Genomic DNA, 20,230 nt, shown 5'->3' on the forward strand with positions numbered 1-20,230 from the left:
TATATATATATATATATATATATATATATATATATATATATATATATATATATATATATATATATATATATATATATATATATATATATATTCCCAATGGCAATTTTATGATTTATTTATAGCCTATACTACACTTTATTTATTTATTTTCATTTTTATCACATAATAAGACAGAATATTTACTTCATGGTTTCAATAGGTTGTCAAATGGCCAAATTAAACTGCATGACTGTATGATGCGTTTCTTACAATATCTGCCAACAACCTTGGAATTATGTTGATGTTATGATACATAATAAGAGGTGTGGGGCATACAACTTACGGGAGTTTCCCGGGAGAAATAACTAAACGGGAGGAGGGCGGTGTTTTACGTGTATGGTGCTTTATTAAAACATACTTCACCCTTGTGCTCAGGGCAGGGGTTTAATGGACCATGTTTCGTTGTCTTACCAGCAAAAACACAGATGGTCAGTCTTGTTTTTGAAACATATAGCTGATATACCGCAAATGACCACCCTGGAACACATAATGACCACGTTACCTATAAAGCTACAATGTCCTAAACACAGTATAAATGAGCTATAAAATTAAAATTGATTTTTTTAAACAGAAATCATGGGTTGAGTAAATCAGTAAAATGAGCAGACAAAAAGAGTTGTAAGATTGATTTGCATCATTTTGATGTTCCTTTTTAACAATTTGTGAGATTAATATACATTAATATTATAAATGCGAATCTTTTTTAAACAACTGGAAAAGGGGGGCGGGGGGGATTAGTTGACCGCGAATAACATTGCTCGAGGATTGCAGGAGACACTGGTCAAATTTCTTCATTCGACCTCAGTGGAGGAGGAGGAGACAAACGTGTCATTCTTTTGTTTGGTTTTGCAATTAATGTGTTCAGAAAAAAATTAATAAAATCTTTTGACAAAGTGATAAATAACTGTCACAAACAATGTTGATTTCCCTGTCACACCGCCTGTCGTCTGTAAAACGCTGGCCATTACGACCCCCCCTCTCCTTGAGAAAATGGTATGCGCGGTTCCTAAGCGCTCCAGTCTGTTGTTCTCTCCTACAGTGAATCATTAGCTTACTATGGAGACTAACAGCAATAGAAATAGTGTCAGATCTCCAAATGCTTTCTAAATACCAAACAACGACCATGGCTGCTATAAGGGAAAACAAATCTCCTTTAATGACCGCTGCCGTAAGGTAACAATTTCTCGTCGTTTATTTTCCTGCCGGTTATATTATAGGCACGAGTTTTTATTTTTTTTACTTTTTTTATTTCAAACAAAAATGACCGTTGCTGAGGCTCGCGGGCCAACCGTCCGCGCTCGCCTCCTCCATCTAACATACAGACATAGTGTCAGAAGAAGAGGTTTCCATGTACGTTACGTTAGTAAGATGCAGACATTAAAATTTATTCGATAAAAATGCAATCAGCTACCAGATAATTGTCGTTCAGCGAATTGTCGAGCGCCCCCGCCCACCCCCTCAGCGTGAATCCTTTATTCTCGCTTGATTTCTGATCCCCGAGACACTTCTCCCTGTCCAAGATGGTTGTCAGCAAAGGAGCACTGTCAACATCCGTTCGCCTTGGTTTTGGTTAAATATGAGCTTAAAGATAGAGATTTTGTTATGTCTTGAATATAAAACGTCAAATAAATCGTTTCTTCATTCGGACATTCACTGTTTAATTCAACTGGATGTAATGTTCACACGACATGGTGTTTGTCTGTAAAATCATGTTAGTTAACTTACACGTATTGTATCGAATATACGTAAGTTATATTAATATAAATAGTACAATGAAAATCTTGATTTTGACGTTGTAGTAAGCATTGCCATTATATGAGATCATGTCCAATGATAAATATGGTGGATTTGGGTGTAGAGGGAGGGCCATCATGTTTCTCCCAAAGATTCTCCGATAGAAGAGCCTTTATTGTGGCCTGTTTTCAAGAAAATATGCCTCCAGACTCTCAGCACCTTATCTGATAATATTAAATTAATAATTCACCCAAAGATGATAATTCTGTTAATATTCACATCCAAACTCCTACAGTGTTGATTCGTTTGTGGAACAGAAAAGGAAATATTTTGAAGAATCTTCTGTCCGATTTTTCCAAACAGCTAAAGTTTGTAGTGACCACTCAGTGACACCTTCCACAAACCAGTTGCAATTGATTTTTTTTATTTTTTATGAAAGCATAAACTAGTAAAAATATAATCTATGAATAATTAAAGCCATGAAATATGGAGGTCCTTTATGACCTGAGTTGTTTTATCAATGTATAGTGCTTGTTTGTGTGACGCTTAACCACTAGCGCATTGTGCTCATATTCTGAGCTCATCTGCTTGCCTGTATAAAGCACACATCGTCAGTAAGGTGTGCACTGTATTTGATCTTTTGTTATCACTGTTTTAAAGCCACTTTAAATGTTTTCACATGAAACATTTTAGGATGTCATGCTGTTTTTAATTGAAATATTGTGACGGGTGCTTTATATGTATTGCAAATGGCCAAAACGTGCATTTATTTGATCCTTTTGAGAGGTGATCTAAATATTTGTGGATTGGAAACTTGTGAGTGAGAGACGTGACATACAGCCAAGTATGGTGACCCATCCAAAGTGCACACTGCACACACAGCAGTGAACACACACACACACACACACACACACCATGAACACACACCTGGAGCAGTAGGCATCATTTATGCTGCGGTGCCCAGGAAGCAGCTGGGGATTCGGTGCCTTGCTCAAAGGCACCTCAGTCGTGGTATTGCTGGCCCGAGACTCGAACCCACAACCTTAAGGTCAGGAGTCAAACTCTCTAACCACTAGGTCATGACTTCCCCAATTTTTGTGCTGCAGTTCTATGGATGTTTTGCCCACCAGGTCTTCAAGCCAGTAATGTGACTGAAAACTATGAATGGTCAAGATATCACACTCATAACATAGTTCTATATATAATACATTCAAAATGTAAAAAAATATGTAATCAATGCAATCCTGCAGATTTAAAGATGGTGTTCTTGTAATTCAACTGACCTCACATAACTAACCCAAAATCAGTTAAAACTCATAGTAAAACTCCATTGACAAACCATCAGAATTTTGGAATGTTTGGAAACCAAGGTTCGAAGCAGTATGAAGTATCGAAGCTTCAATTTCTGATTACACAAGTTTAATACATGCTTGAATTACGTATTTGAAACAAACATTCATAAATGTTTTGAATCTTCATGAATCAGTGTTTCAAAAGCACCCATCACTAGTTAGGACACAAGCAAAAACCTGTGGCATTTGGTGTCCTTTACATCAGTGCAGATGACTGATAGATTATCAATAACAACTTAAATTTCAATCTTTGCCTCACAGATATAATCACAGGACTTCAGAACACCTGGAATATTGTGAACGAGTCACATGAACTACTTTTATGTTGCTTTTATGGTATTTTTATGTTGTCTTGGTGCCTGACGTCCCCTGGTGACTATTAAGTATCACTGCATGGTAAAAAGCTTCGTAAAGGGTTGGACAGACATGATGGTGAATAAATTATGACAGAATTTAAATTTTTGTAAACTGTTTCTCTGAATGAGTCTTATAAGGAGTCCTTCATTCCTATTTTGTGTAATGCAGGATTGTATTGTTTTGTTATTTTCCTGAACCATGTTCATTGAATGTAACACAATGCTGTTCTTGCAGCTGCTCCCGCTTACGTCAGGTCCAGGCTCTGCTAAGAGATGATGTTAATACAGCTCCAGATGGCATCCTTTGCTCCCTGGGTGAGTTAGTTAATTAATATCTCCTGTGTTCTTTCACTCATATGATCCAAAAGAGACCGACAGAGATGACTTGCTCCAGTGAGCCACCTGTAAGTAATATGCTGTATTTGATTTTTCAGGTATCGACAGTCGCTACAATGAAGGCTGCAGCGAGCTGGCCAACTTTCTTTTCTGTGGCTTGTATAAACACAGCCATTTTGACATGGAGCAGATCCCAGATGACTTTCCAGAGGAAGTGCTGGATGGTACGACAATAACATATCCATTCATATTCACTTATAGGGTTAAAAAGCTGTTTTCATTCTTGGCTGGAATGAGCATCTTTGTTGTAAATATACACTGGGTATAGAAAAGAATCACTCCCCTTTAAAATACTAGTCACATTGTGTTGCTTTGCAGCTTGAAATGAGGATGGACACAGATGTAGTTTTATCCAGCTGTATTTACATCCAAGTGAAAGATATAACACCAACATTGCAGAAAAAAAACTAAACAAAAAGAAAAAAACAGAATAAACGAGTTGAAAAAATGATCACCCCCTCATGTCAGTATTTTGTTGAACCACCTTTAGCTTTAAAGGGGTAGTTCACCAAAAAGGAAATTTTGATGTTTATCTGCTTACCCCCAGGGCATCCATGATGTAGGTGACTTGGTTTCTTCAGTAGAACACAAACAGAGATTTTGAACTCAAACCGTTGCAGTCTATCAGTCATATAATGTATTGTCATTTTCAGGAGGGGATTGAGCCTTTTTCCAACTCAGTGCTTCTCTTTTTTTTTTTTTATTTAATATCTGACATTTTGGTGTTATACTGTATCTTTCACCTGGATGTTATAAGTTGAGTAAATACAGCTGGAAAAAACTGTGTCTGTCTTCATTCAGGCAATAATATGTGATAATTTTAAAGTGTGGTGATTCTTTTCTATACCCACTGTATTTTACTTGGTACTCAGATTGTATATGTGATTATTCCTAGATGTGATCATCCTTATTAAGGCGGAGAGTGTGCATCTGTACTGCAACCCAGTAAATTATGGATACCTGCTTCCCTATGTATCTCACTGGAGGAATCTGCAGCTCCATTGTCTGACTGAGACAGAAGTAATGATCTTCAGCACTGCTTTGCATGATCTCCACACATGTACTTGGGATGCAGCAGTATTAAAATTCAGGCTGATACAATAGGCTGATTTTGATGTGATGGCAGATATTAAAATTTAATACTGTTTTGATTATATATAATATAAACAAATTGTGTTTGTATGTCTAGTAATATAATACAATATAAATATTATAATATTACAATAAAAGACACTTTAAAATATTATAAATTAATAAAGTATATACCGTATTTTTCTGACTATAAGTCGCACTGGACTATTATTTAGATCAGGGGTGCCCAACCCGGCTCCTGGCGATCGACTGTCCTGCAAAGTTTGGCTCCAACCCTAGTTAAACACACCTGCCTTTAATTTTTAAGTGAGCCTGATGACCTTAATTAATGGCTTCAGGTGTGTTTGATTAGGATTGGAGCTAAACTTTGCAGGACAGTCGATCGCCAGGAGCAGGGTTGATTTAGATCCAAGAACCAAGAGAAAACATTACCGTCTACAGCCGCGAGAGGGCGCTCTATGTTTTCAGGGGTAGACTACAGGAGCACTGAGCAGCATAGAGCGATATTCAATATGGGATGATATATATCCAGTATTGGCTGTCACATGCTTAAATTCATCTGCTTACTATTTTTGTTTTCTCCTCATTTTGTATGTTTCATGTTTCAGTATGAGGATGAAGAGGTTGCGGAGGAATTTAAAATTTCAAGTTTTGTGTCCATGGTTCAAGATTGCCATTGCCTTGGAATCCCCTACTGTTCACATGGTAAGCATGATGTGATGCACTGATGAAGGCACTGCAAAAGCATTGTACTTTTAACCATCATGTTTATGGTTGATTCATATTTTCCATAGGCCATGTTCAGAAGTTTGACATGTTCATGCTGGAGAAATGGCCCATCATTCAGGCATTTGCCTTGGAAGGAATTGGGGCTGGAGTGTTTTTCACCATGAAATATAAGGTTTTGTATTTATACTCTATGACCTTTCCTTATAAATGACAAATAGGTTACATATGCATTTTATAATAATCATGTGTTACATAATAATGATTGATACTAGAGTTAATGCAAATAAACCAACGTCTGTTGTTATTGTGTCCTTCACCCAAATTGTTTGTTTCTTGCATCTTATAGTTCACAGATATCAGTCAGAGGCTTTGGCAAGTCTACAGCAGATTGGACCCAGTGTCTCTGGACTGCCTTCTTAATAAGGTAAATCACTTGCATATATCGGAGCTTGACTTTTAGTCAAATGCCCATGCACACATTTCTTTCTTATACAAGAGTGGATGTGATATTCTTTCACAGGACCTTCAGCTTTTTGAAAGACAGTGGAGCTGTCTGTTCTCCAGTTTGGAAATTGAGAGTGCACTTTCCATGCAGGAACTGTCAGAAGCCCAGGTCGCAGAGGTGCTGATTGTTATATTATCACAACCATAATTTTGCAACCATTTATAGTCCAAATGAACTCAAATATGGTTTATTTACATTCAGATGGCATCACCTAGGATCCAAAAAAAAGATTAACTAATAGTTTTATAGCTATTAAGGCATTGTAGTTCTCCATTCTAGAATGGAACGGACACTTAAATGGTTAATTGTTAATTGTGGTTTCATGTTGGCTTTAACAGTCACTGAAAATAATGTTACAGATATGATTCCTTGTGTGATGCTGAATCTCATTTTCTCTCTTTCAGCCTTTCAGAACATATTATTCGCATGGTCTTATTTCCAGCAACATCACAGACAAGAGGTAATTACGTAGGATACAGTAGCTTCTATTTCTAAGACATTCTACAGGAATTATTTCTCTTTGTAAGGCAAGCAATTCATTTTACTTTGTTTGTACGCCAGTAAAAGCAGGCAGCCATTTGCGTTGTTTGGGAGCCACTCTACTAAGGAAGATCTGGAGAACTACTGTTTCAGCTTCCCTTCTGAAGGCCACCAGGTTCGCAACACTGGCCCCGCTGGGGGTGTTGCCAAACATATGGTAAGAGCTCCACACAGTGGCATGATGACTAAGAAATTCTTCTACATAAAGCAATTTAATAGCTGTGTTTGTTAACTTTCTCACAGCTGCTGCAATGTGTGGCTCCTAAAGGGCCACTAGCCTGTGCTCGAACCTATTTCTTTGGAAGCACACACGTCCCATACTTGGGTTAGAAAACCTCTAGAAAATATTTTAATTAAATCATTTTTAATTTCTCTGCACTCTCTCATAATTTAACTGTTTTAATCTGACAGGAAATGACAACACCCAGCAGAAGGGCACAGATCTCCAGTAAGTGCTCCATTTGTGCTTTGTACTGTGTTTTGATGTTTGGATTGGTATTAAAGGTAGTCCTGTTGTGTTGCAGGCTGCTTTCACATATCTACTCAGCTGTGGTTCAGTCTGTACTAGCAGGAATCAAATGTTTCTCCATCAGCTCCAGTGCTAGCAAGGTAAGAATTTGATGTAGGATTCACATTAAAAGTAAAGCTTATTTACAAATGAAATTAAAAGGCAACTTAGGATGGGAAAGACAACTTAAGAGGCAGTTTTTAAATGTGGGTAAAAAAATTTATTTCAGCAATAGCCTTCCGATAACTATAACTAACTATAGATTTTAAAATCTCAAAAGGTGTGGACGCATCGGCAAAGTTTTATGGACATAAAGGGGTTGTTGTCTATTGTCACATGTAGCAATGCGTGAACAGCATAGCAGAACAGTGGAGTCCATACCAGAACTATAACAATAACTAAATATCATTGGAATTACTTTCAGAGAGATTTCTTTGTGCATCTGATGAATGTTAAAAACATTTAAAGCCTTCTTAGAATACAAATTAAACGCAAAGTTATCGTCCATTTGCAAGGACCCTAATACAGTTATTGTTATAGTTTTTATTCTTGGAGTGAATAAGTCCTTATACTGTATCAGTAATTTAATGATGCCAGCATTACAGGTTTAGAAAGAGTTTTGCTCAGATTATCAATTTAGAAAATAATGCACACATTTTTTTATCTCAAGGTGAAGGATGTAGCAGAGCAAACATTTCAACTGGCCTTGGACAACTTTGGGTTGATTCAGTACAGGGGAACTCTCAGGTATGCAATGCACACCAAAATACATTTACATTTATTAATTTAGCTGACACTTTTATCCAAAGTGACTTGCAATTGCTACATATGTCAGAGGTCGCACGCCTCTGGAGCAACTAGGGGTTAAGTGTCTTGCTCAGGGACATATTGGTGTCTCACAGTGGATTCGGTCCCGGTCTCTCACACCAAAGGCATGTGTCTTATCCACTGCGCCAACACCACCCCACAAATTAAAGAAATGGCCCAGAAGATATCTGCAGACCTTTTGACTTTGCTGAGCTGATTTGGCGGTGAATTCTATGGAATGCATTTAATAGGGAGGTGAAGGATGATCAAATTATCCAAAACATTTATTAAACACACAAGGGGTAGAGTATGTGTAGAACTAGCAGAAATTCCAATTCTATGAAAATCTGCATAACTTTCTCTGGGGTTCTGAGCTTGCAGATTCCTTGTGGGCTTTGGCTATTAGACAGTGGTTATTAAAAGTGAAGTTCTATTTATGTCTCACTGTAGGACACATTTTGTGCTTGCTTTGTAAATTGAGACTCTACTTCATCTGTTTAATTCAGATCCAAAGCTGTGTTTAGCATACACGCTGTCAACAATGAGGGAATGTGAGTGTCTATACACAATGTATTTATTCTCTTTACCTTCACACAAAATACTGCATTATGCATTTTCCACTTTCTGTATTACACAATAATCTTCCTTTACACAGAATCATTCCCCTCAGTGATGAGGACAGTCGCTTTATGGTTAAAACTGTGAGTATAAAACTTTACATCCAAGCTGCAGCTTTTCATTGGACTGCAAATTGTATTAAATGCCTGACTCCTCCACAGGCATCCATGACGGTGCATGATATACCAGATCTCCAGTGTAGAGAAAACCTGGGTTCAATAGTTTTCTCTGAGTCCTTTCTAGAGTCCAGAGTGTACATTCAGCAGAGGGGTAAGAATCCATTTTGAGTTTTCTGTTGGAGATTAATTAAATTCTGTTAAAACACAGGTCATGTAAGATTGTTATGCACTTCTTCTCCTGCAGATGGTGCTCTTTGCTCTGACAGCTGTTTTACAGTGCTCACCTCCTCAGTTCCTCGTCATGTCTGCTGGCTGGTATAGTGGACTCATTGTCTCTCTGCCCAATTGTGCTAAAATTTGCATTTCTGCTTAACAACATGATAAATTATGCCAAAATATGTTAACAGTGCTATTATGAATTATATATATTTTTTATTAAATGCTGAGCTAATTGTTTCATTGACTTCTTTGTGATAGGTAGATGAGGTTGATGTCAGAATGTCTGAACAGGCTCAACATCTACTGAAGGTAAAGTTTTACAGTGCATTGGTTTGTACAAACCATTGAAGCTGCTTCCTTATGCTGTACTTATTGCTATTTTAATACTTTAAAACAGGAAGAGGATGGTACATGTCTGGGCATTCCTCTAACAGTGAGAGACTCTGTGTACATGTTCTCTAACAGCCTGCTGTCTACACCTGAGGAAGGTCAGATTTCATCTTTACTGCAAGGTCAAGGTTTCAGGTAGTCTTTGTGCATATAAGCATTAATGAGTTTGTTGTCCTGCAGGGAAGCTGGTGTTTTTCTCTGAGGGAATCTTGTTTGTGCATCCTCATCACGGCTCCATTACACTCCCTATGAGTCACATCAACACCATTAAACTCTATGATGGGGTGAGCAATGCTGTCATACACAATATATTTGGGGTCAAAATGATTTCTTTAAAGGATTCAATAGTTTTGAACGGTACCCTATATATCATCAATATTGCTTTGTCTAAATGTATGTAATGTTGTTTTCACAGGGCTCTTTGTCTGATATTTCAATGCTTTTCATTGACTATCAGACCTCTTTGCTTCCACACCTTCCATTCCCTTTACACAGTGCTGATTTCTGTCTGGCTATTGGTCTGCTTGCCAAAACCAAGAGCTACAAAAGCCTCTATTCACAGGTGCTCTCACACACAAATACACACATATACATATGTAGGTGGAACATTTTTTTTTCTATGGTCCTGCAGAGTTGTTGCATTCTGTTTAGCATTTGGTTGTAAACGAGTTGTGATATGATTTTCAGGTCCTGCCAGCTTGGCGTAAGTCAGACTCTGGGCTGAGAGTGCAGCACGTTCTCAGCGATCAGCTGAGCCCTGAGCACAAGAGCATGTGAGTTAACACTTCATTCTACATCAGCTCAGCCAACAGTATGCAGCCTGATGTGTTAAGATCTTATTGTGCTTGAGGTATCATGATGTAGCACATACATGTATCCAGTGAAGTGTTTCTTCTCAGGTACTTCAGGCTGTTAAAGCTTCGTGAGATACATACATCAGCGGCAAACAGCCACAGAGCTGTTCTGAAGACTGCTTATCCACAGCTGCCAGAGCTAGACAGGTAACGCACATATACACACTTCCACCCTGTCCTAACTAGGGATGGTTGTGACAGAATGTTCTGTCTCTTTTTATTTTTATTTTTTATTTTTTTATCCTGAGTTTTTAACCAGATATGACTATGACAAGCAACAAGACATTTTGCCAATTGCTTGGTTTCTATCTGTCAGTTGGGTCCAGATTTCTGAGCCCACTATTGAAAATGGTGCTGTCATGCATTGAATATTTGCTCATGCACGATTATGACTATCACATTTTCTCCTCAGGTTCCTACAGCATTTTGCTATCAGCAGCAGTGTGGGTGAAGAATCTGTCTGTAGCGATCACTTGTCTACTGTGTTTTCAGACACAGCACCTGAAATCAACAAACCTGAATGCAAGAGAAAGGTGAAATGCATATGTATAAATGTAACACAGTCATACATAATCTAGCCAACAGGTCAGCCTGGAGGAAACAGAGCATATGAATAATAATAGGTAATAGTTATGTGTTTGTTTGTGTAGATGGTCCTCACTATCATCGCAGGCTTGCCAGGCAGTCATAAGGAGAATCTGTGTGATTTCTTGATGGAAGTGAATCAAAATCGCTCCTGGTGAGAGAACAATCAAGATGTCATGAACTATAACTATAATCATTATAAATGTAATGTTGTGTAACATTTTAGATTGGATGTGGCAGATTCCTAGTGAGTGATATTTCTGACTTCTACCCTAATTTGCGTTCTACTGCATTTATCCAAATTGAAGGTTGGAAATTCTGACTCTTGAGTTCAGTGGAAAGCATCTTGAATGCTGGTGCACTAATTACTGTCTTTATACCCTTATAATCCTAAACTGAGGACTATTTGATTGACAGGTGGGAGTTGTTTTGCCCTGCTCTGGAGGGCTCTGAGGAGTTCAGTGCGTCACACCTTCAACGGTACCTGAGCAGCCTTCTGGCCAAACAGAGGGAGACAGATCTGAATTCATCCAGAGTTGTGCTGCTTGTACCAGGGTAAGACAGGCATGAACACTGATTCCCAAAACCTTGAGGATCGTGTTCATTTAAGCAGCTCATTATTGATGAATTTTACAACATTGACACTGTTATTGAACACTGAATGGACATGAGGCGAATAACAACACTGTCTCCTTCTTTAGAGCTGCTTATAGCTAAATTGAACTTGTTTCACAACTCAAAAAACAATTAAATTAGTTTTTATGCATACTTTTGTCATTTTATGTCTCTGTATGTGTTATAGGTACACCGATGTGCTAGATGTAATCCAGGCAATCACGGCTCATCCAGACCCACAAGTTCACAGCCAAGTGACAGTGGGTGCCGTCTCAGCATGTGTCAACCCACTCACTTCCTTCATCAAACACAGGCAAGAGTTTTTCCACATGACATTTATCACACCTACTTTTCCAGGCAAACACTTTAGTAGTTCTGATAATTATAAATAAATGTAATTATATAATTATAATGTAAGTTTATAAAGGGCCTGTTAACACACTGTAATTTCCTTTGTTTGATGTCGTATCTGAAGCTCTCTGAAACTGCTCTTTACAGGCTTCTCTTCCCCAAGCTCCTGGAGCAGTGCAGTCAGGGTGAGTTTTTCTCAATATGGTGCCTGTGTGTGGATGTTGCAGAATAGATGATCAGATCTATCACTATTGTGGGGTCGTATCTTATGGAGTCCAATTTCCCTGGATCTTTGGAACTTACAATTTTCAGTATTTTAAACTTCTTCTTTACCTTGAAAAAGTGCATCAACAATGCTTAATTGATGTTTAGCAACTTCATTTATCCACATATCCATCTGAAGAATCCCATGGGGAGAAACCAGCATTATTTTTTTTACCAGTGTCCCTGATCATTTCAGTCTGAAATGAACAATATCAATCAAAGTGTACTCAGTAGTGTACTTTGCAAAGTGTACTTGCTCTAGGGGAGTTGCCCCTGTAATAAATGCACTGTAAGTGGCTTTGGATAAAATGTCTGCTCAATGATTGTAGGCGTCGTCAGCAATGTTGTCTTCACGGGTTTGACTGAGCAGAAGCATCCACTTCTCAAACACATGCAACAGCTGATCCGCGCAGCCAATCCCAGCACTGCATTTATCTCAGCAGAGAAAGGGGCAGTTAAAAGGTTTGTGCTTTCATAATTCTTTGACATGCACACTCAGTTCTAATGGTACTTATGGAGTTTTTTTTTTGGTATTGTAGGACTGAAGATATAAGGCTTATCCTGAATGACAGCGGTTTCTCACAGTCTCATATGATCAATGCACGATACCTGCTGTATCCTGGCTGGTAATATATTTTTGTTCTCTACTCTTCTCCGTGTATGTGTGCATAGTTGAATGTTTTGGACTATACTATTTATTGTTTCAGGTGGGAAGGCAGGTTTGTTTCTGGAAGTGGATCATTGTCTATGTCTCAGCATTGTGTTGAGTTCAGTCGTCCATTGGAGAGAGCATTATTTCTGCAGCGCTGCAAAGGTAAGCATCTGTTTGTGTGTGTATTTAGCCATCACAATCATGGCACATTTGTTTTTGTTTTCTTTGTTTTTAGTAATTGTCTTACAAAAGAGGAACAATTAAAAAAAAAAAAAAACTTTTTAAGCTTTTGTAACAGAAAAATATTGCACTGAGTACTATTATTATTGTTATGAGAGCACCGAAATAGTTTTTGTTAATTGGAGTAAAGCTTTAAAATTTACTTTGCAAAATAAAATGAGAATTAGAAATGTTGCATTAGCAACTAACTGGAATAAGTTGAATTTAAGTTTAAGATGAATTACTAAGTTACTAAAACTAATGCTAAAATAAAGACTGCTGAATGGGAAATAAAATAAAAATTAATTAAAAATAATTATAATAGTATAGACATATTGCTAAATAGCACTGGCACAGATTAGAATGACATTAAAAGTTATAAAAATATTATTATTATTATTATTTCCGTTCTAAATTATTCACACAGCATTGTAAGGGGTTCTAGAAGCCCTCAAACTTTCATGTTGCACAAAAAAAGACCTTAAAATGTATATTTAATTAAAGATTAAGAAATTACATAGGGTTAGCTGCAGTAAAATGTGAACACCACCTCCTGAGATCAGAATTTTGCAATAATGCATTAAAGCTTTAAAAAATGTGCATTTAATGGCATATTTATTTAAAATGACTTTATTTTGATGCCAATTTGTGATTGTAATTTAACATGCAGGATGATTGAGGTCTTTTTAAATCGTAGCAATCCGATCAAATAATTGTGATCAGGTGGTTATATAATAATTGTGAGAGGCCTAATCATCAGTGATAAATATTCAAGAGGGTTTAATTAAAGTGACTGATGACAGTATATGTAAGGATGCTGTACAACCATGTGCTAAAAATGGAAGTATCAAAAGTAAGTAATCAAAGACAACAGAACTTACCGTCTCTCTGTCTCTTTTCTTTCTTAGCTTTGAAATCCTCTATCAAACCCAGTCCTTTCACCGGAAACATCTATCACATCAGTGGGAAAGTGCTATTCTCTGGTAGGACAGTCGTTCTCCATAACCTCCTCTGAATCTGTCTTAATATGAATTTTTTCCTTATGGGAAATACAGTGTGACATAGTCACAAATCAACTACGATAGTCTATAAATGTGTATTGTTTGATTCCAGGATGTCTCTTGCTCTGGTTTTGTTTCTGTAGTTAATGTATGATTTTTCTATGAGAAGTAGTAGGCAGGGGGCCTGTGGGGTAACGCCACACGGTAGGACTCTTACCTCTGAATCCTCAAAATGATCTGTTTTCAATCTTTTTTTTTCTCAGTCGTTTCCTCCTGTCACATTTTTAGGAGGATTTTTGACTCCTCTTTTCCTTTGAATCTATGTTGTTGTTGCATGGAGAGTGTGGGCAGATTGACAGAATGGAGAGAGCTGAGTGATTTAACAGAGCCTGAGTTAAAGCACGCTAGATAGTGTAGTTCATTTAGGACCCATACGGTCTGAACACCATCTGTGATGCCTAGTTGTCACCATGAATCATCTGTGTTTTGTCATAGAAATCTAGATTTTTGGTGCCTATGTTCGGTTTGGTGTGTGATTTGTTTTCAGATCCCTGTAAGTAGATTTTTTCGTAAAACATTTTCGTAACTCTCAGTGCATTGTGATCAGTTGTTTTCAAGTTTGACTCCTTGCTTGTTTGTAGAGTGCAGAGTCATAGTCCACACTGCAGAGGAGTGACTGATGGAATGGTTAGCTGTTGGCACGCCATGCTAGACATAGCTCCGTCTGATGACATGTTTGATAAATTAGTGTGCTGCATGTTGGTCTCAGTGAAGCGTGTGTGTATGTATCTGACTGCATGCGGTGTCTGTTTTCACTGTAGACAATGACAGACAGATGGTGGTAAACTGTAACTCTATCAGTGGGAATGTGACCATTGCCCCAGATCAGGGGACTCACCATGGCCCACGGACAACAAACAACTGTTATCTAATGTTTCACGGAGTGGGGCTCACCCAGGAGGGGCTGAAAGACTGGCTTCGGCATTGTGCCAAACAGGTAAATTCTCATAGGTAGGAGCAGGTGGAATCTGCAGACTTTACACTCCATATTTTCTTCCCTAATTTTGTGGGAGGAATAAACATTGATTTAAGCATAATAAAATGTGTGCTGAGGGCAACAACATATTGGTAGCTTATAACCCAAAATACTTAATAAACAATTTTAAGAGCTACAGTGCAATTCTGCAGGCTTCTGTGAGCACAGATTCCTATATATTAGAGAATGACGTTTTACTGAAATAAGAATCATTTGAGGGTTAGGGCTTTAAAATGTCCGTGTTTTGTGTTTCACAGAAAGTGGAAAAAAAAGTCAAGAAGAATAAGAGGACACTCACCCCACAGGAGATCAGATACATTCATGTGAGTATAGACACACTTTTCATGAAATTAGCACCAAAGCAAGTAGTTTATCTAACACTTTGAATATTTTCATCTTATGTGACACTAGGTGAAAAGACACCTTGATCCTCTCCCTCCCGGTTACTTCTACAACGGCCATCACTTTGTCAGTTTCTTTGGAGAAAAGCAGAACTTTCATCCTCGTATCTTTAAATTGTAGTATAACTGTTTAACCAGATGTGGTTAAATTTTCTGGGTTACACTACCGTTCAAACCTTTGGGATCCGTAAAAAAGTTGTTATTATTATTATTCCTATGATTTTATTAATCAAGGATGCATTAATTTGATCAAAAGAGACAGTAAAGATAATGCTAGAAAATATTTAGTGTTGTTCAAATCACCAGATTCGAATGATTTCTGAAAGATCTCGTGACACTGAAGATGGCTAATGCAGAAAATTCAGGAATAAATTACGTATGAAACTAAAAAACAGTTGTTTTAAATTGAAACAGTATTTCACAGTATTACTGTTTCACTGTATTTTTGATCAAATAGATGCATCCTTAGTGAGCATAAGAGACTTCCATTTAAAAGCATTTGAAAATCATACGAACCACAGACTTTTAAACAGTAGTATACTTTTAACCTAATGTCTGTATACTGCAGAGTAGCATGCTGTTGATTACCACAGACAATAATTTCAACTCGTCCCAGTGTGTTGTATAAACGAACAGGGACGTCATGTTTGCTTTTATTAATCCGATAAGTAGGCTTAATGTTTAATCAGGAGTGTTGAAAAGCAGCACATTTGCAAGGCTACGCTTTCATTAAAAGTGTATTACTGTAAATGCATTTATACACACTGAGGCATATTTTCATATTACTGTCAGTTGTAATCAGCAGCGTTAAAATTAATATTGAATATTGACAGTTTTGAATATTACTGATTGTCAGAACCGATGTGTTTGTGTTATTCTTGTATTGTCTACCACGTTGATTCCTTAAATGCGTGTGTTCAGTGTTGGATCAGTTCATTGATGAATACGTCCAGGAGGCCAATAAAGATATTGAGCGCTTCAACAGAGAGGTGGACCTGAAGCCACACGCGGACCTCTTCGACCCCTAATCCCCTCATCTGACAAATTCACTTTTCGGGGAAAGGGAGAGGAGGGTCACTATCCAATTACCCACTCAAAACCTTCCATTTCATATGTTACAATGAGGGATTTACTGTTGAGGGATGAAGAGGATTTAGCTCACAGCCAAGAAGAAATATCACAGCCTAATGAGAGATCCTTTGCCCAACATACCATGACTGTAAATAGTACCAGCACCCTGAGAAAGCTGAAATGTTGTTGTGTAAAACGGCAATGCTAAAGCCCATGATGTGTCAAAACATTTTGGGAAAGAAAAATATTTTCTCTTTATTATAAAATAGAAGGTGAACAGAAATTTGAAACTTATATTTAGGGTACAAGGGAAGCCCAGATCATTACGCTCTCCGCAGTGTTCATACTGTAGTGGTAAGGCTCCATGCTGTGAAGGTTGTTCTACTGTAATTCCAGTGCCTAGCAGACATATTGAGCTGAATCGTAATGAAGTTTATCAGTGAGGCTGAAAGTGATCAAACAGAAGGCTCATTTCCAGCCGTGTGCATCTGGAAAGGCAGGTGCACTGCACCTGCCCTCAGTCAGCCTCTGCCAATCTATCGACCCCACTGTGTGGATCAGGGCTGAGGATCTCTCATGTGCTGCACTTGTCTTTTCAGACATTCTGAAGTAATTAACTGACACGCCGGTGCTTCAAGTCACCCCATTTTGGGAGGGTTAGGGAATCAGGGTACGATGAAGGGTTTATTATAAGAGGTTCTAATGTGTTCTTTATCAGATTGACTTGTTGGTGTTGGGTATGTGTGTAGCACCAGGGATCGTTTTGGTGTTAAAACCATGCTTGCTGAGCATGTGCTGGTACAAAGGTGTGGTAGAAGCAGAATTAGTTTGCTTATATCGCCCCTGTACTTACTAGATCTGTATCGTTCGATATTACGGTCGTATTTTGACTCTATCTTGGGGTGTGTGTCATTCTATGCATGTATACTTCAACTAATCACACACAGCAGGAGAGCAGCAGTGTCTTGTGTGTAGATACACACACATGTGACCTTTTGTCTGCAAGACAAGCCTTAATTGTTATATTTTGAAACAATTACGGCGCTAGTAAAGAACCATTCATGCACTTCCAAAGAAACCCTGACACTGCTGGTCTCCTCTGTGATGCAATATACTGTACCGGTGTTAATACACTACATGGTTAGCAGCTCTTTCACCAAGCCATATTCACTCTTTAGCGTGAAGATTTATGAGCTACATAGTGCTTATGTTGCTCCTGGCCTTATTAGTGTTCCTTTTGAGATTTATACTATTGTAACGTTGCCTTTATGTCTCTTGACACTTCTGTACCTTGTCAGTATGCAAGTGCAGTTTTACTCAAGGCTTCCCTGTTGTGAACAAACTCTGAAAGGACGTTGCTGAGATGTAGATCTGACAAGCAAAGAGAAACCGACTACTCGCTAATAGGTGACAGAGCCTCAGAGGTAAGCAGTCACTTCAAGAGTACTGAAACAATCACAGTGCCGCAGAGCCACACACACACTCATTTAGCTGGTGGTGTTGCTGTTAGTCGGATTCTACACAGCAGCTGTCCTTAAAGGGTACAGGGCTACGTAACACTTATATAATGTGTAGTTCAAAGTAGAAGCCATTTTTAGCACATACTATCTGCATGTGTTGAGATGTCTTATCGAGTTCTATTTATGCTAACTGAAATGCCTTTCACCAAACTGGAACAACCAAGAAAGAAATAGCAAGAGTTCGATCTATTTTTCATATTTGAAAAAAAGTGGTTTATCTTTGCAAAATGCTATTTTTCTAATACTGTGAAATCAATTAAATTGGCGCCAGATGATAGTATTCCTCAGGCGAAGCAGATTCTCTCCTGTGAGAGATATTTGGCTGCCGCTGCAGAGTCTTGGCAAAGAGCGGGGCATCCCCTGGCAGAGCCAAGCACCAGTGTTGGTGAAAGGATATGAAGAGTTGTTTGTCTATGTCAGTGTAAAGGGCCAGTAAGGGTCTGCTGAGTAACAGAAGGGCACTTGAGGGCCACCGTGTAAAACTCAAGAAATTTGAGCCAATGGTTTTTGAAGACTTTTGGTCATAGATGAGCACTGAATCTGGATTTTGTTCCTCATCATAGAGGACCCTAGTGAGGCCCTCCAGACGCAGTTCCTGACGTTATGTGAACCCCCTCTGGCCCGCACAGCTGTGCTCGCAGAGCTGAAGTTAGAGGAATAAAACAGAGTTTGGTGGAAAGATTTATGACATGAATATGTCAATAATAATCTTAAATTTGCGGCTGCAATGCTGTTCAGATAGGAGGAATAGATTTATGTATTTTTCGTTTTGTTTTGCTGAACTCAAACAGGACTGGGATTTCCAAAAGGTCAGAATTTCAAAGAAAAGCACTTTTTTTTAACATTGTCCTTGGTGGCGACCTATTAGTATTAGATGAATATTCTAACTTCAGTGGTCACTGATGGCTTGTTCCTGACAAAAACGTTTGACCTTGTCCAGCCCCTAAATCTGGTCATTGTTTTAATAATGAATTTTATTCAGACAGCACATGTCTTGTGTTCTCAGGTATCTAGTAGAGATGGCAACACCAGCATTGAAGTTTTATTTCAAACACACATCACAACTGGCCTACATTCAGTGCATTATGTTGTGGATGAATGTGCTGTGCTTTGGGGGCAACAGTAAAATTAGGACAAGCTAAAGGGCTAAATTATTTCCAATTGCTGCTGGCTGGCTGGGAACTAGCCTGAAAATTGAAATAGCTAAAAGTAGATATTATAAGTTATTTGCACAAAGCTAAACATGCACCCATAAGGTCTTACATTGGTGTTTTGGGGAAACATTGGACCTTTTTGACCCAGAGGGAAAATGTGAAATTCATAAAGATTCCGAAGAAGTCTTGACCTAAGTTTCAGAATATCGAGTGCTTGGAATTCATAATAGCTTTGATATCTTCATAACTGAGCAAGATTTCAGATGGTTATACTTGAAAAGTGCCAAAACTCCTTAAAAAAACTTTTGTTTTTGGTTATATTTTTGTTTAAAGGGGTTAAACAAAAGTTTGTGAAAAATCTCAATTTGAGTGTCGTTTGCACAAAACTACTGTAACTCGTGTTTTCTCCTGTGACTGATGCTTTTTTCTAATATATATATATATATGTTGTATTAATGTCAAAATAACACATTAAAATATTTATAAGCTATTTCCGTTGATGAGTTATTTTTTATTATCAGTCATTCGCAGTGGTCTGCTCAGTGAAACAATGCAGGCAAACGATGTCTTCTGACAGCCTGGAAGAGAAGTGTTTGTGTGTGTGTGTAAGGTTATCAAATCAGCAGTGGATTTGGCACATGGTGATAACATATTTTAGTATGCCAAGCCCAGTTTAAACACTAATCTCAGGACCCTGCAACAACAGAAGCTATTTATAACTTAATATGTGTATCTGTAATATGTAATCGAGCACTGTTTTGTGTGTCAAATCTACCACACGCATCCTTTTCCTGGCTTTCATTTTGGGTCCCTGCCAAGACCACCTTTCAAAATACTTGTATTCGATCCACTGAGACTCTACTGTAATGCACCCCATGGATCTACACATGCTTCCCAGCCCATCCTCGGCCATTTATACAACCTGCACTCGGCTCCAAAGTGGGTCTAAACAATGCGCTCACCCTCTTGCAGATACAATACCCACATTTCTTTCAACTTACATCAGGCTCTCTTCATCTCTCCCTGGAGATGGTACCCACCCTTTGCACACATAGTAGCCATTGTTTCTCACTGGCCAGTGGGACGAGTTCAAGGTTTCATTT

General features: G+C 38.2%; 1 protein-coding gene across 1 annotated transcript; it reads left to right on the top strand.

Annotated features, from left to right (window-relative positions):
* Nucleotides 1-1,052: 1,052 nt before the first annotated feature.
* LOC132110831 (dynein axonemal assembly factor 9-like) lies at nt 1,053-19,617 on the top strand. Its single transcript, XM_059517830.1, has 37 exons — nt 1,053-1,212; nt 3,717-3,796; nt 3,916-4,041; nt 4,773-4,897; nt 5,578-5,674; nt 5,764-5,870; nt 6,045-6,122; nt 6,219-6,320; nt 6,608-6,663; nt 6,765-6,900; nt 6,987-7,068; nt 7,155-7,191; nt 7,268-7,352; nt 7,922-7,998; nt 8,565-8,609; nt 8,714-8,759; nt 8,838-8,946; nt 9,040-9,110; nt 9,273-9,323; nt 9,412-9,502; nt 9,585-9,688; nt 9,820-9,966; nt 10,092-10,177; nt 10,304-10,405; nt 10,671-10,791; nt 10,909-10,997; nt 11,261-11,398; nt 11,646-11,771; nt 11,957-11,994; nt 12,403-12,535; nt 12,613-12,699; nt 12,781-12,887; nt 13,853-13,927; nt 14,767-14,942; nt 15,239-15,304; nt 15,393-15,486; nt 16,304-19,617. Exons 1-37 carry the CDS (start codon nt 1,136-1,138, stop codon nt 16,408-16,410), a joined length of 3,474 nt encoding a protein of 1,157 aa, XP_059373813.1. The 5' UTR covers nt 1,053-1,135; the 3' UTR covers nt 16,411-19,617.
* The last annotated feature ends 613 nt before the right edge of the window (nt 19,618-20,230 follow it).

The sequence above is a fragment of the Carassius carassius genome, chromosome 30, assembly GCF_963082965.1.
Source record: "Carassius carassius chromosome 30, fCarCar2.1, whole genome shotgun sequence".
Lineage (NCBI taxonomy): Eukaryota > Metazoa > Chordata > Actinopteri > Cypriniformes > Cyprinidae > Carassius > Carassius carassius.

Bases quoted from the DNA above. Each gene is read 5' to 3' on its own strand.
- LOC132110831 (XM_059517830.1), top strand. From the start codon at position 1,136: ATGCTTTCTAAATACCAAACAACGACCATGGCTGCTATAAGGGAAAAC. The intron at 6,321-6,607 runs GTGCTGATTGTT...TCTCTCTTTCAG, and splicing joins CAGAAGCCCAGGTCGCAGAG to CCTTTCAGAACATATTATTC. The intron at 9,967-10,091 runs GTGCTCTCACAC...TATGATTTTCAG, and splicing joins ACAAAAGCCTCTATTCACAG to GTCCTGCCAGCTTGGCGTAA.